The following is a 15,312-nucleotide window of genomic DNA, read 5'->3' as shown; positions in this document are numbered from 1 at the left end:
AAGGCCAAACGGCATACGCTTGAATGCGTAAGTTCTGTAAGGGCATGTGAATGTTGTCTTTTCTTGATCCTCTGGTGCAATGGTGATTTGATTGTAACCTGAATATCCATCTAAGAAACAGTAGTATTCTTGGCCTGCTAACCTATCAAGCATCTGGTCAATGAACGGCACAGGGTAGTGATCTTTTCTTGTTGCATCATTCAACTTTCTGTAGTCCATGCATATGCGCCACCCAGTCACTGTTCTTGTAGGTATTAACTTATTTTTTTCATTGGTTATCACAGTTATTTCCCCTTTCTTTGGTACACACTGAACTGGGCTTACCCACTTACTATCAAAAATTGGGTATATTATGCCTGCATCTAGCCATTTAATTATCTCTTTCTTCACAACCTCTTTCATGATGGGGTTCAACCGGCGTTGTGGTTGTGCACTAGCCTTATGTCCTTCTTCCATGAAAATTTTGTGCATGCATAAAGCGGGGCTGATGCCATGAAGATCAGCCATTTGCCACCCAATGGCCTTTTTGTGCCTCTTTAGTACCTCCAGTACTGCTAGGACCTGTGCCTTAGACAAAGCAGATGAAAGGATTATAGGTAAAGTGTTATTTATTCCAAGAAAAACATACCTGAGATGTGCTGGCAGTTTTTTTAACTCCAATTTAGGGGCTTCCTCGAGAGAAGGCTTGGGTGAAGGACCCAATTCTCTGTTTAAGGGTTCTACATTCTTCTTCCACATGCTAATATTTGGCATATCGAGTACACTTGCTAGCTCTTTAGATTCCATGTCCTTTGCAATATCTTGACCCATTACGACTTTCGTCAATGGGTCATTTGAGGTAGTACATTGAGCTGATATTTCCTCGTCAATGATGGTTACAGCAGATAGTTCCTCATAAATTATAGGCAATTTCAGTGCATGATATACATCGAACACTTCCACTTTATCATGTGCTCTCATAGTCAATCTACCTGCAGCCACATCAATTAGTGCCCCGCCTGTTGCTAAGAACGGGCGTCCTAAGATAAAAAGAATATCGAGGTCCGGCTCAAAATCTAAAACGACAAAATCAACAGGGAAGATGAGGGATCCTACTTGTACCAAAACATCTTCAATGATACCATCAGGTCTAGCTACAGAACGATTAGCCAACTGTAGCAAAATAGTTGTTGCTTTAAGTTCTCCCAGGCCTAATTTCTTAAGCATAGATCTAGGCATTAAGTTGATACTAGCACCCAGATCACAGAGACCTCTTGCATTACTATATTTACCGATGGTTACCTGCACTGTGAAACTACCTGGATCTTTTAGTTTGGCTGGAAGCTTGCTTTTGTTCAAGATTCTTGAACTACACTCTTCAGTGAGTGCCATAGTTGCAAATTCAGCCAACTTGCTTTTATTGGCCACGATATCCTTGACGAATTTAGCATACTTTGGGATTCCCTGTAAAACATCAATCAAAGGCAAATTAATCTGCACCTGTTTCAACAAATCTATAAACTTTGCAAAACACTCTTCTTCTTTCTTCTTTTTAAATTTTTGAGGAAATGGGGGAGGAGGTTTTGTCTTTGGTTCCTCTATTTCTTTTGACCCGCTAGGTTCACCTTCTTGCCCGACTTTCTGTTTGCCTTTTTCCTCTGCTAATTTTGCTTTGGGAGCCAATTCAGTGAGTGGGCGACCACTGCGAGTAGTCACGACATTCACTTGTTTGGGATTGGGGTCAGTGTTACCTGGTAAGCCCCCTTGTTGGCGAGAACTATGTGCACTTACTAATTGCCCAAGCTGTTTCTCTAAATTTTGGGTAGCCAGTTGATTTTGTCGGATATCGAAAGCTAGCTTGGCTTGGTCTGTCATGATTTGTTTCAACATGTCCTCAACACTCATGTTTCCCGATTTTGTTAATGCTTGATCAATTTGACTTTGAGCATTATATCCTTGACTAGGATTATTGTATTGGTGTCCACTTCCCTGTGGTCTATATTGAGTTGGCCCGTAATGATGATTTTGTTGATTTCCACCCCATGAGAAGTTAGGATGGTTTCTCCAATTTGGGTTGTAAGTATTTCCATAGTTTTGGTTACCAACACCCTTAGGTGCATTACCTACAAAATTTATTGATTCTGGATTTGCTCCACAATGTTCGGCCACATGCTCACTGCTTCCACATACTTCGCACCACATATGTTGTTGTTAAACCATGCTCACTGAAGCCTGCTGTTGTCCTTTTGCTAGTGTGTTGAAATGTGTTGTCATCATATTTTGCATTGCTGCAATTTGTGTTGTCAATGCAGTTACTACATCAACCTCTAACATGCCTGCTTGTTTTGGGGTGACAGATCGAGCATTTCCTCCATTCCACTCCGGATTTCCTTGGGATATGTAATTTAACAATGTGTATAACTCATCATATGTTTTCTCCAAGGCTTGCCCACCTGCAGCTGAATCAAGAAGAATTTTGGTGTTAGGCTCCAACCCTTCTATAAAGGTATGGACCAAAACTTCGTTAGCCTGATAATGATGAGGGCAACTAATGAGTAATGATTTAAATCTTTCTCCTAACTTTTGCTTGAAGCTCAAAGTTTCAGCCCTCAACTTAGCCGTCTTCCCCGAAGGGAAGAACCTTATAAGAAACTTGCGAGCCAAATCATTCCACGAAGTGATTGAATTTGGTGGTTCCGACTTCAACCACCTCTTGGCTTCTCCTATCAAAGAAAAAGGAAACAATGTTAGTCTCACATAATCAGGAGATACCCTAATTGGCGTGTAAGTGTCGCTGATCTCCAAAAAATTTTGGATGTGAACTTGAGGGTCTTCATGAGGCAATCCCGTGAACTGTCCATTAGAGTGCAACAATTGCACCATGTTCTGTTTTAATTCAAATCTCCCTCCAGCTGGCGGTTTCTGAATGCTGGAGGTGACATTTACAGTGAGTGGGACTGCCACATCACGTACGATCCTGGTTGCCATGGCTGCAGGGAGCTCCTCTGGTAAGACCTCTCCTTCTAAATCGTGATTTTCCGCTAGATTTAGTTTACGTATTAAGTTTTGCGAAGCCGCTGTTCGCCTCTTCCGCTGAAAGAATCGTTCAGGCTCGGATAACGGATCTACAAGCTCTTTGTCTCTGTCCAGTGTAATGTTTAAGTTACCTGCGAAAATTCACAGCTAAGACCAAGTTGTTAAAGCTAGCATAATCAACATAAAAAGTCAATTTGCCTAATTTCTAAGGTCCCCGGCAGCGGCGCCAAAAACTTGTTGTTGCTACAATTGCACACACAAGTGTACGTAGTCTCTCAAGTAGTAAAGCGGCTCTTTCAAGCCAGATATCGAACCCACAGGGACCTTGATAAGGCAAACAATTTCTTTCAAATGCCTCCACTAATTATAGTTATGCAATGAGGTTGAGATTGTTTGTTACTAATTTTCGGAAGTATAAACACTTTCTCAAAGTGAAGACAATGCAATAATTATGTATATTAATCGGGCTTTAAGAGATTCCAGGGCTATAGCATAATGTGAAATCAAGTTTACTATCATTCAATCTTAGTTTCCGATGGGTTATTTAATTACTGATAAAAAGGGTTAATAATCCAATTATGGTTTTCCGACCTATAATTGCCTATCTTCATTGCCAACCTAACTACATCATTGAGCGGTGATAGGTATGAAACAATAAAAACGCATTTAACTATCATCCTTTATCATAACCAAATGTGGTAAATAGGTATGTGTCACAAGTATCCTATCTACTAATCATGCTAACGTATGTTAGTATGAACACATTCCTTCCCTTCTTTGTTCTATCTACCTGTCCTCTTCCGACTTCAAGATAAACAATATATATATCTTAATGCTGGCCAAACATCAAAATCATAATCACAAGAATGGAAGAGTAATTAGAATCAACAACCCATCTTCCACCAAGTTTAAATGCTATTAAATCATGTTTCGTAGCTATAGCCCCGAAATTTGGGTGTTTAGCTACTCATATGTAAATAACAACAACAAGGAATCAATTCCAAATACATTAGAATACACTAAGGTAAGAAAAGAACCTAAGATGTTTTTGTGCTTCTCTTCTTCTTTCGTCTTTCTTCTCTTCTTTTTCTGCCTCCAAAAACGTCTCTGTTCTTGCCCTAGCACACCCCACTATTTAAAGTGTTCTCTCTCCTTTCAATTATTGAAGGGCAGAATAATAAATAATTGGAAAGTTGATAGCGCTATAGTGGCGCATCGCGCCACTATCGCGCCCAGAGAATTTCTGAAGAATTTCGCTTGGCGCTGCAGTGGGGCATCGCGCCACTATCGTGCCCAAAACATGCCTCAGTAGTTTGCATCTTGGCGCGTCGCGCCACTAAAGTCTGTGCAGGTTTTGGCGCTGCAGTAGCGCATCGCGCAATTATAGCGCCAGGACCATTTTTCCTGCCTTTTGCTTTGCAAAATTCCTGCATATGTTGGAACTCATACCTTATTTCACACTTGCTTGATATTCATTCAAAACACGTCATTTGGCTTCAATTACTTCTCAGAATGCCACACAATAATGGACAAACATAGTGCATGGGCTTATAAATGCGCCCAAGATCAAATGAATATATGAATGAGCTAAGTGGATCGCTTGGGTACTAGCAATAAACTCAAAGTGTCAGCCACGCCTAGGGTATCCTCCCGGAGCGTGACAAATAATGCCAAATCTTGAATTTAACTTACATACTGAGAACCATGCATAACGAATAGTAGTGCAAAAACTTCAGTATTTTGAGGTAAATAGGGTATGTAATAAACAAACACTAATTATAATCCTAGGATAAGAATTACATGAAGAAACATATATTCAATGATAATACTTTAATATTCAGAAGAAAGAATTAAGATCCATTCGTGAATTGAAGAAAACTTGGATTAATCTCTTACTGACTGAATTTAGATATAGGGTGTGAGGATGAACTTAGTTTGACACTATGAGTAGTCTTACATACCCGAAAGGCCAAGATTCTTGAAGAACTTGAAGAAGATGCACGAAACCCTAATTTTTCTCCTCTTGAAAACTTGTTCTAAGCCTTGAGAGTGATTATGAGAGGAAAAGGGTCAAATGCTATTGTTAAGGGACTTAATTAGGTGTAAAATCATTGGATTTTAGGATTATAAAAGGTGGAAATATTCCAAAGTAACTCTCTTTAAAAATTTGGGAGGATCCATCTACGGAAGCCATTTACGGTCCATAAATGATCTTATGGGCCGTAGAAGTCAATCGTAGAAAGAGACTGGAATTTTGGAGTTTCTAATGTTTGGGTTTATGAAACCTTTTACTATCCATAAACCCTTCTACGGGTCGTATAACTCATCAGTGGAAAAAATACTGAGACTGAGTTTCAGGGTTTTGGATTTACGGAACCATCTACGATCCGTAAACACTTTTACGGATTTAAAGAGTAGTAGTAGAAAATATACTGAGGAATAAATTTTAGTACTTTGATCTACGGACTGATCTACAATTTGTGGACCAATCTATGGCTCGTACAAGGATTCGTCCTGAATACTTGGAATTTTTTGAGTTTCAGGACTTTGCCTACAAATCACATATATGGCTCAGAAATAGTTTTATCGCCCATACACTTGGTCCGTAAATCTCAATCCCTAAATTGATTTTTAAAGTTTGGCTCCACGAGCCTATCTACGGTCTGAGGATGCTTCTATTGTCTGTAGATGACATCTATAAAAGTCAAACATCAGCAGAAATGAAGTCTTTTGTTGGGCTTTTTGGATTGAATTGAGTTAGAATATTTTGGGGTGTCACAGGTTGATGATCGTGGATCTTATTCTTAGTTGAATTACTTTAGAGATGTATGTTTGTTAAGGTGGACTAGAATGTATCTGACAAAGGGTAGGCTTGGGAAGCCTTTGATTGGCGTAAAATGGGTTAGGCTTGGAAAGTATTTGCGTGGTGTAAGGAATAGGCTTGGGAAATACTCAGTATTGTATAGTGTCGGGTAATGACTGGGTATAAAGGGTGGATTGGCTCCTAGTAGTGGAGTTGGCAGCAGAAGGTTGTAAGGAGGCAAGAGTACTTTAAAAGTACGGTGTCAGGGATAGTATATCTGAGATAGTAGAGTCATGATGACCAGGTTTTGAAAGGATAATTTTCAGATTGCACGACTTCTTCTACATTTACATGATATTAATTATGTGGTGGATTCAGGTTGTCGATGATGCCTACTAGTACGTGTTATTTATACTGATATTACTTTTGTTATGCCACTTGGCATAGTCTAGTTACAGGATCAGTTATGTTTCGTAGGTGAGGACGATGATGATCTCCGACGGCTTTTATTCCTCTTGACCTATGGTAGAAACTGCATTTATTTTCTTCATGTTATTTCTTAATCTTAGAAGTTCTTGTACCTTCTTAGATTAGTTCTTAGGAAGGATTTCTATGGTATTTTCAAAGGGTTTGCAGTGTATTTTCAAGGTTGTAATAAAAGTCAAGGTTGAAATTTAATCTTTATTTGTTAAAAAAGTGAAATATGGTATTAATTTATTCTGCATTTACCCATTTAAAATTGAATGGTAAGGGTTCTCATATCTAGATGTTAGAGTGAATTTATAATAATTATGACTTTTTTAAAGACGCCAAATGTCTAAAACAAGTAAGAAATTCACTTATTTTCTTAAAAAATATTTTTCGTCGTATCGAACACACGTGAGTCCTTTGATGTGAGGTATAAAGTATAATAATTTCACGATAAGGTTTATTTTATCCTGCATTTGGTTGGAGGAATTAAGTAATTCTTGAATTATTTATTCCACCATTTATACCTTAGCGATGGGATAAGTTATTTTATATACATAATGAAATAAATTATTCCGAAATAAGTAATCTCAAAATAAGTTCTTACCAATCAAATGACGCCATAATGATTACTATATTGCCAGACAATTCATCCACCAAATTGTCGTAACTATATATCCATGTAGAATGATCCAAATTTGTGACGTCTACAAGTCTTTGTTGAATGGTGTAATATATTAGACATAGATTCTTTGGTCTGACTAGTTTTCTGCAACTATCTATGTGTATTATTCCCTTGAATTAAATTACATGAAAGGAGGATTTACGTAAGGAATTTAATAATTGACTATGATTACATATAGTGGTATCCTTGGATCCATGCTTAAGCTTTTTTTTGTCTAAATTTGTCTTTACCAAGCTCAAAAACATAAACTTAACAAAGTTTAAATATGGAGATAAGATGAGAAACTACCAAAAATAAAGGTTCCGTCGTGAATTAGTGAGAAATTTAATTTGTGCTATAAAATATAATTTTTTTATTTATTTTTTGCTGAATCAGCTTATTGGTAAAATGGATGGTGATGAATAAATTTTTACTAAAATAGTGAAATATTTCTAATTTTTTCGTACGAAAATTTTCTTTTCTTAGTAATTCGATCAAAATATTTGAGAGAATTAGTGTGTGCAAAAATCAACCGACTAATAAACCTAACCGAAAAAAAATGTTATTGTTATCGATTCGGTTTTGATTTTTTAATATTGGGTAAATCGATAATCCATTAGAACTATAGTAACTTACTATTTTACCCCTCCATAAATATTAATATTAATATCAATACCTTATTAGTTACCTTTATCATTTAGCCTTCAATTCAGATTTAATAGTGAGATTGCAAGTACCTTTATGTCCCAAAATTCACTTTAGTTCCCATTTATTAGTAGGGCTATTTTTGCAAACTAAGAATCGTAAAATTGAAATCCTGGCTCAACTGAAAGGAATGAGAACTCTATAAAGTGTTAGGCCACCCTCTTCATCTTTGGAAAACCAACGTAACACTACAAAAATAGAAAGCTAATTGTCAAAATGCCACTTTCTCCCTCAATACTCAAATCTCTAACAACTCCAACCATCTCTCCTATGGCCAAATCAACTCCAAAACTCACACAAACTACTCTTGGTTGGGCTGCTCGTGACTCCTCTGGCAAGTTGACACCATTTATGTTCAAGAGAAGGTTTCAAATAATATAGTAGATACATAATTATTTCCTTCTTTCATTATTTCAACAATATTAATATTGTTGAAATTCTAACAATTGTGTTCACTATTATTATTAGAGAAAATGGTGTTGATGATGTTACCATCAAGATCTTGTATTGTGGGATGTGTCGTACAGATGTGCACTTTGCCAAGAATGATTGGGGCAACACAACCTATCCTATTATCCCTGGGTAATATGCTTTTATGGACAATTCTTTTAGTAATTCTTTTTCTACATAGTGTTAGTATATATTACTATTATCTTATGCAAATGATATGTCAAAGCTCATCTCAGATATCTTAAGTTTTTCGATAGTTAATAAATAAATTGAATAATAATAATAATAATAATAACAACAACAACAATAATATACTCGGAGTAATCCTATAAGTGAGCTCTGAAAATTAAATGATAGGATGTATACAGATCTTATGAAGTAACAATAATAATAATAATAATAATAATAATAATAATAATAATAATAATAATAATAATAATAATAATAATAATAATAATAATAATAATAATAATAATAATAATAATAATATACTCGGTGTAATCCTATAAGTGAGCTCTGAAAACTAAATGATAGGATGTATACAGATCTTATGAAGTAACAATGTAAGCATTGTAAAGTTTTAATGAAAAAATATAATATCAAGTTAGAATACTAAAATCTGACCCAAGAGTTTGAGAAGTTGGAATAATGATATCAAAATTGTCTTGTGCTGAATTTGATAGGTTAATATAATGATATTTAAATATTGTTAAGTTGTAGTGCTTGAAATTTAATAAAGACATAAAAAAAAGTAAATTTGATCTTTTTGTAGATAGACAACAAGAGATTTTGCATAATATAGAAGGTTTAACAGTGGAACTTCAGATATTCAATAACAAAAGAATAAAAATTGTGAAATAGGATGAAAAAAGATAAAAATAGAAATAATAATGTGGGTTCATATTAATTGTCAGTATATAAATGAGACAATAAAATAGATAGCCACGTAAAAAAGGATACTATAATTACCTAAAATCTAATTTAGTTTTCTTTTCAAATTTAACAGTATATGAGATTTTTTTTAACAATAAATAAAAATACATCTTTAGGAATAATGGAAACACCAAAAAAAAAAACAATTGAAGTCCCAAACAATTGATGTATAATCAAGCGGGTCTTGAATGATTTAAACTCAACCTCATGCATGCAGGGGGGTTTGAGACGTAGATGTGTTTCGCATGGAGAAAAACATTTTTCAGAAAATATTTTTTAATTTTCATAACATTTTTTCTAAGAAAATAAGATCCTTAAAAATGAAAAAAATGATTTTTTTAAGATCGAAAATAGGAAAAAAATTGCATAAGTGATAGTTCTAAATTTATTATCTCCTCACCACCCATCCAATCTTCACCCCTTGACCATCCCCACCACCCCCTAACCCCCGCTCCCATTCCTATATACCTCCTTAACGATTTGTTAGATAATATATAAACATTTTTAAAATAACAGTTTCTTATTTATTTATCAAATATTTAAAAATAAATAGGAGGCCCGCTTATTTTTTAAAAAAAAAATTCTAAAAAATTGTTTTTGTGGAAAATATTTTTCCTTGTACCAAACACGCATGACAGGAAATAGCTAGACTCATAATCGAACAAATTAAGGAAATGTTGACTTAGTCAACATAGAAGCATTACATCATTACTTGCACTATTTGGATGTGACAAATATAACCTAGCTAACACTCTTTTTGCATGTTCTTTAATATTATAATGAACTCTAAAAAGAAAGATGACAAATTTGTTTATCATAAAACCATAATAAGAATTAAACTTGGTCTTTTCTCCTTGTCAAAAGTCCACAATATCAAATACTCTTTTTCTCCATTTATGTAATACTGTTTCTTGTTTAGTTTGCTCTTTTATAATTAAAAATAATTTAATTTGTTCTCTTAATAAAAAGATATTTATAGTCACACAAATATATATCTAAAATTTATTCTTAATTGCACCACAATTTTTTTTAAATGATTCATTCTTTCTTTTCTTCTGTCTTAAATTTTGTGTCTGGATATCACAAATATTGAAATGAAAAGAGTAGAATACAGGGATAGCATTAACAAGTTTAGCATTACAACTTCTTTTTTCCTCAAAATATAAGCATGCTTATATTTTGTTAATAATCTGTATTACAAAGATAGTTAGAACAACAATTTTGCAGAAATTCATAATAAACAACAAAGTTTAAAGTATATTTTTAAAATCAAAAAGTCAAAAACCAACAATGAAAATAAAATTTGTAACAAAACCAGAAACATTATTGAGAAGAAGAAAATTGAGCCCGCTGAATGCATAGTGTGTCCTTAAGAAAACTATTTTCCTCAAGTACCTGAGGTTAATGGAATATATCCTATGAGGATAGAACGACTTTACTCATCAGTGTATTGATTCTAAAAATAATGGTGCCAGCGAACCACTCAACAGGAGCAAAGTACACTCGATTTATTTGTGCAGAAAAAGATTCAAATATTTGTAGTTGAAAGTCTAAGGAATCAAAGTTATTTATAGCCATAGAAGTATTATTTTTGAAAGTTTGTAACCTTCCAGAATAGTCACTTAAGTAACGATTGTTTCTAAAAATGTGCAACCTTTCAGAACAATCACTTAATAAAAGGTGGGAATCTTAAATAAATTCGAGAAAGAAATTGAACCGGGTCACGCGGATCCAATTCGGAACTGGGTCATTCGGGTGGGGTAATTTCATAATTAATTAAATAAATATAGAAAAATTTGTCCAAAAATAATCTCTCTCTATCGTATTCCAAAGCCGTAGTCCCTCTTTCCGGCCTTTTTGATAACAAGTAAAAGTGTTTTCTTATTTAAACACTTGAACTTTTCTTTCCACCATCAATGAGGAAGAAAAAAATTTCACTATAAGGAAACACTTCATATTCCCTCCATTTTCCAGTTATTCTTACTATACACAACATATTTCATATCTAGTTGAACACTTAGCTGAAAAGTTCCCTTACATGATTATTTTCTTATTCTTTTATCAATTATTATTATTATTATTATTATTATTATTATTATTATTATTATTTAAATTATATACATTGATTTGATTGTACAAATATTGAATTTGTTACATTATAGTGAATTTAATCATCTACTATAGCATGTTATAAGTTACCATTTTTACCAGGCTACCAATTGATGATTATCAATGTATAGATTTACCTATAATTAAAGCTAGTAAGTGACATATTTATGTAAATATATTATTATATCATCAATGTATAAAACTTTAAAGTTTTTTATATATATAACTTTAGGTATGAAATTAGTGGAATAGTAATTAAGGTGGGAAGCAATGTGTCAAAGTTCAAAGTAGGGGAGAAAGTAGGAGTTGGATATGTATCAGCTACATGTTTGGATTGTGAGCTTTGCAATAGCTTCCAGGAGAACTACTGTGACCAAATGAGACCTGTCTATAATAGCATTCATTGGGATGCCACTCCCACATATGGTGGTTACTCCACAATCTTGGTTGCTGATCACAGGTAATTCATTTAACATATCTTAATTTTCATTTACAAACAGAGTCAGAATTTGAAGTTTATAAATTTAAATATTGAATTTTGTATGTTATTGAGTTTTAAAATAAATGAATTATATATATTTTTTAAGACAAATACAAAATTTAGACTAAAGTTATTATGTTCAACCGAATGTATGTGTACCTTGATTTGTGGCTCCGCCCCTGTATCCAACTACATGGACAAAATGTGAACTTTATCGGTAGTACTTCCTTCGTTTCAATTTATTTGTTTTACTTTTTTTTTAATCAGTTTTAACCAAAAAAATAATGTCTTTTTCTTTTTTTGACAACTTTTTAATTCCAACTTTCCACATGACATATTTTAAAACTAAAAGATTAAAAAATATTTTGATACATTTTAAGTATTTTTTGTTTAAGACCACAAGATTCAAAAGTCTTCTTAATTACTTTTTTAAATTCTTTGTTAAATTAAAACCAAATAAACAAATTAAAACAGATAAAGTAACTTTTATTAAATCATGATGCTTTAATTTATCTCCCCGTAGCTCCCATACCCACTACCTCACACCCCTACCCCTAGCTCCATCCTGACCTCCCATAGTATTTATCTAGATTAATATCTTTTACTTACCTATCGAACATAAAAAATAAGTAATAAATCCACTTATTTTCTTTTGTACCGAATACACCCCTAATATTTTCTTCTTTTCTCTTTATTTTTTTAATGAATTTTTCTTTAATTAAAATGTAGATATGTAGTGCACATACCAGAGAGCTTGCCTATGGATAGAGCAGCACCTCTAATGGGAGCAGGGCTGACAGTGTACACTGCCATGAAAAACAACAACTTATTTGAGTCACCAGGAAAACATATGGCTGTAATAGGTTTAGGTGGTGTTGGGCATATGGCTATCAAATTTGGCAAGGCTTTTGGTCATCATGTTACTGTTATTAGCACATCTGCTTCTAAAGAAAAAGATGCAATACATAAATTAGGTGCTGATGGCTTTATCTTGAGCACTGACCTCAAACAAATGCAGGTTTGTTATAAACTCAATGATATAATGTGAAAAGTTAAAATTTAAAATAGTTTTCAAAAAAAAGAAGAGAAAAGTCATTTTTTTAAAAATAATCTAGTAAAAAGTAAGTCAAACAAATTGAAATAGAATGAATAGTAATAACTGAACATGGTATAAGTAGTTGAGTCGCTGACAATATACATGTTTACACTGGTAGAGTGAATTATAGTCTCACATTGGTTGGGGGAATAGACCAGTGATCATCTTTTATGGATTTGGACAATCCTCTCCTTGTGAACTAACTTTTGAGGTTGAGTTAGGCTTATTTGTCATATCTTTACATGGTATTAGAGCAGGACTCAAATGTTCAGCCCTGAACGTGAGGTAGGGAGTTGAATACTGAAAAAGTTTCACGTCAGTGGTTAAAGATTAATTTTATTCTTTAATGCAATAAATTGAAAGTTTGGTACTTATTTTTCTTCTTTCCTTTTGTTTTCCCCTTTTTTGGTGGCTGGCAGAGGAACAGAAGAAGTTTAGATTTTATTATTGACACAGTTTCAGCAAAGCATTCTCTAGGGCCTTATCTTGAGCTCCTTAAAGTGAACGGAATTATATCGATTGTGGGTGAACCAGCTCAGCCAATTGATGTCCCAGCTACACCTTTGATATATGGTAATGATTTTCTCCAGAATTATTTCAGAGACGGATTTAAAATTTTTAAGTTAAAGGATTCCAACGAACAGAGTTAACATGCAACTATTTAAAAATGTTTAATAGATATATAATGATATGGGCAAAAGTTACTGAATTTTCGTAAAACCGTATACAAAAGCCCCTAAAATCATATTCCTGTTGTTGTTTTTTATTTTTTTTGAAAAATGTCATTTCAGGCAAGAAAGTTGTTAGGGGTAGCATTATTGGAAGTATGAAGGAGTTACAAGAGATGATGAATTTTTGTGGCAAACACTACATCTTGTGTGACATAGAGCTTGTTTCAACTGACAAAATTAATGAGGCCTTTGATAGGCTTTGCAAGAATGATGTTAAGTTTCGATTTGTCCTCAATGTAGCTGCCCACCAATCCTCAAGACTTTAGAGATTGTGTTTCTTGTTAATTTCAAGTTATTTGAAATTGTTATTGTAAGTTATTCGTGCGTGCTTTTTGGGACTTTCCATTATTAAACTGTTTGTGCTTTTTCTTGTATGTACCTTGATTGGAGTCACAAATTTCTATTTAATTTCAAATTGTAAGTTGTCTTTCTAACTCATGTTAATCTTCTTTGTATCATTCCAATTTTATTGGATGTCCGTGAAGGGATGCGATGAAAAATAACTTTTTACAGGCCAGCAATAAATGTAGTCCTGAATTAAACATCTCAAATATAACAAAATAATTAAATAGATGTACTTACAAAGCGTATTCTTGTTATAGAAAATGAAATAACAGTACATGTGTCACGATCCAAAAATTGAGATCATGATGACATACATCCCAAAATCCAACCTGATGTGTAAGCCTAAAACTAAAACTCATACGAGACTCCCAAAGGAAAAGTCATGCCACGATTTAAATGAAAAGAAAGACAATGAAGAAATTATCCCAAAATCTAGTATCATAAGTATAAAGAACATCTAATACAAGGTTCGAGTCAGAAGATACAACATAAGTCTCTGAATGATACAAAAGTCTAGGAAATAAAGATAGACTAGTGACGATCCGAATTCTGGGACCTCACCACTAATCTGAGAATACACAATCCGCTAGAATATCAGCTGCCACGTGAGGTACCCTGACTAGTATCTGCATCAAAAAGGGACACAGAAGTAGGGGTGAGTACAATTCACATGTACTCCATAGGTTTTAGCCAACTGAGTATAAGGAATTAATCAAACCTATGAAATAAACTAAGGAACGCTTCCACCTGCATACAAAAAAAGTCTCACTTCGGCATCGGTACCCCCAGTTTATATATATAATGCGGCGAGTAAAGTAAACTCATAATAACAACTCATAATCACAATTAACCAGATAATTCAAGTAGTACAGATATCAATGCAATATGATGATGCAATGATGTAGTGGTACGGTGGAATCAAGACAGACCATATACTTCAATCACAATATCTCGTTATCCTTGCCACCTCCTCGTGGTCAAGGGACCACAATGCATTCACTACCCTGCCGTAAAACTGTCTCGGTCAGGGACTCAAGATACAAAGGTTTAAAGGTATTTTATTTTTTTTCTCAAAAGAATTTTCATATTTCTCAACTACCCATGTTTAATGATATGATGAATGAGGATGAATGCATCAAAACACATATGGCATGGAAGTAATATTCAACTCACATGTGGTACAAGGTTCAAAGTTCTCAAAACTTAACCTACACATGATATTCACCCTCAATAAATAGTAATAGGAAGGAAATACTTCCATTTAAATATTCACTCATTTCTCAACAATATTTCAACACTCAAGCATGCTCAAAACCCCCAACTTAACCTCTCAGGCGGGCATCACAAGTTAATTAATATACTCAAGCCTCTCTCTTAGGCAAATCATAAATCACATGCTCTCAAAGCAAATAAGATAACAAATAAGGCTCCCACATGGGCTATGTAATACAAATAAACCCCCACATGGCAACACATTAATAAATAAGTCCCCACACGGACATCACAATATAT

General features: G+C 33.9%; 2 protein-coding genes across 2 annotated transcripts; one reads left to right on the top strand and one right to left on the bottom strand.

Annotated features, from left to right (window-relative positions):
- Positions 1–499: 499 nt before the first annotated feature.
- On the bottom strand, positions 500–2,181 carry LOC129890445 (uncharacterized). Its single transcript, XM_055966000.1, has 2 exons — positions 629–2,181; positions 500–551 (listed from the first exon to the last, which is right to left on the bottom strand). Exons 1-2 carry the CDS (start codon positions 2,179–2,181, stop codon positions 500–502), a joined length of 1,605 nt encoding a protein of 534 aa, XP_055821975.1.
- Positions 2,182–7,845: 5,664 nt separating this feature from the next.
- LOC129890402 (probable cinnamyl alcohol dehydrogenase 6) lies at positions 7,846–13,721 on the top strand. Its single transcript, XM_055965955.1, has 6 exons — positions 7,846–8,020; positions 8,124–8,237; positions 11,380–11,607; positions 12,358–12,646; positions 13,144–13,297; positions 13,516–13,721. The coding sequence occupies exons 1-6, from the start codon at positions 7,872–7,874 to the stop codon at positions 13,719–13,721; spliced, it is 1,140 nt and encodes a 379-aa protein (XP_055821930.1). The 5' UTR covers positions 7,846–7,871.
- Positions 13,722–15,312: the final 1,591 nt, after the last annotated feature.

This window comes from Solanum dulcamara, chromosome 5, assembly GCF_947179165.1.
Source record: "Solanum dulcamara chromosome 5, daSolDulc1.2, whole genome shotgun sequence".
Lineage (NCBI taxonomy): Eukaryota > Viridiplantae > Streptophyta > Magnoliopsida > Solanales > Solanaceae > Solanum > Solanum dulcamara.
Note: the sequence above shows the minus strand (reverse complement) of the source record. Positions and strands in the feature narration are given on the sequence as shown.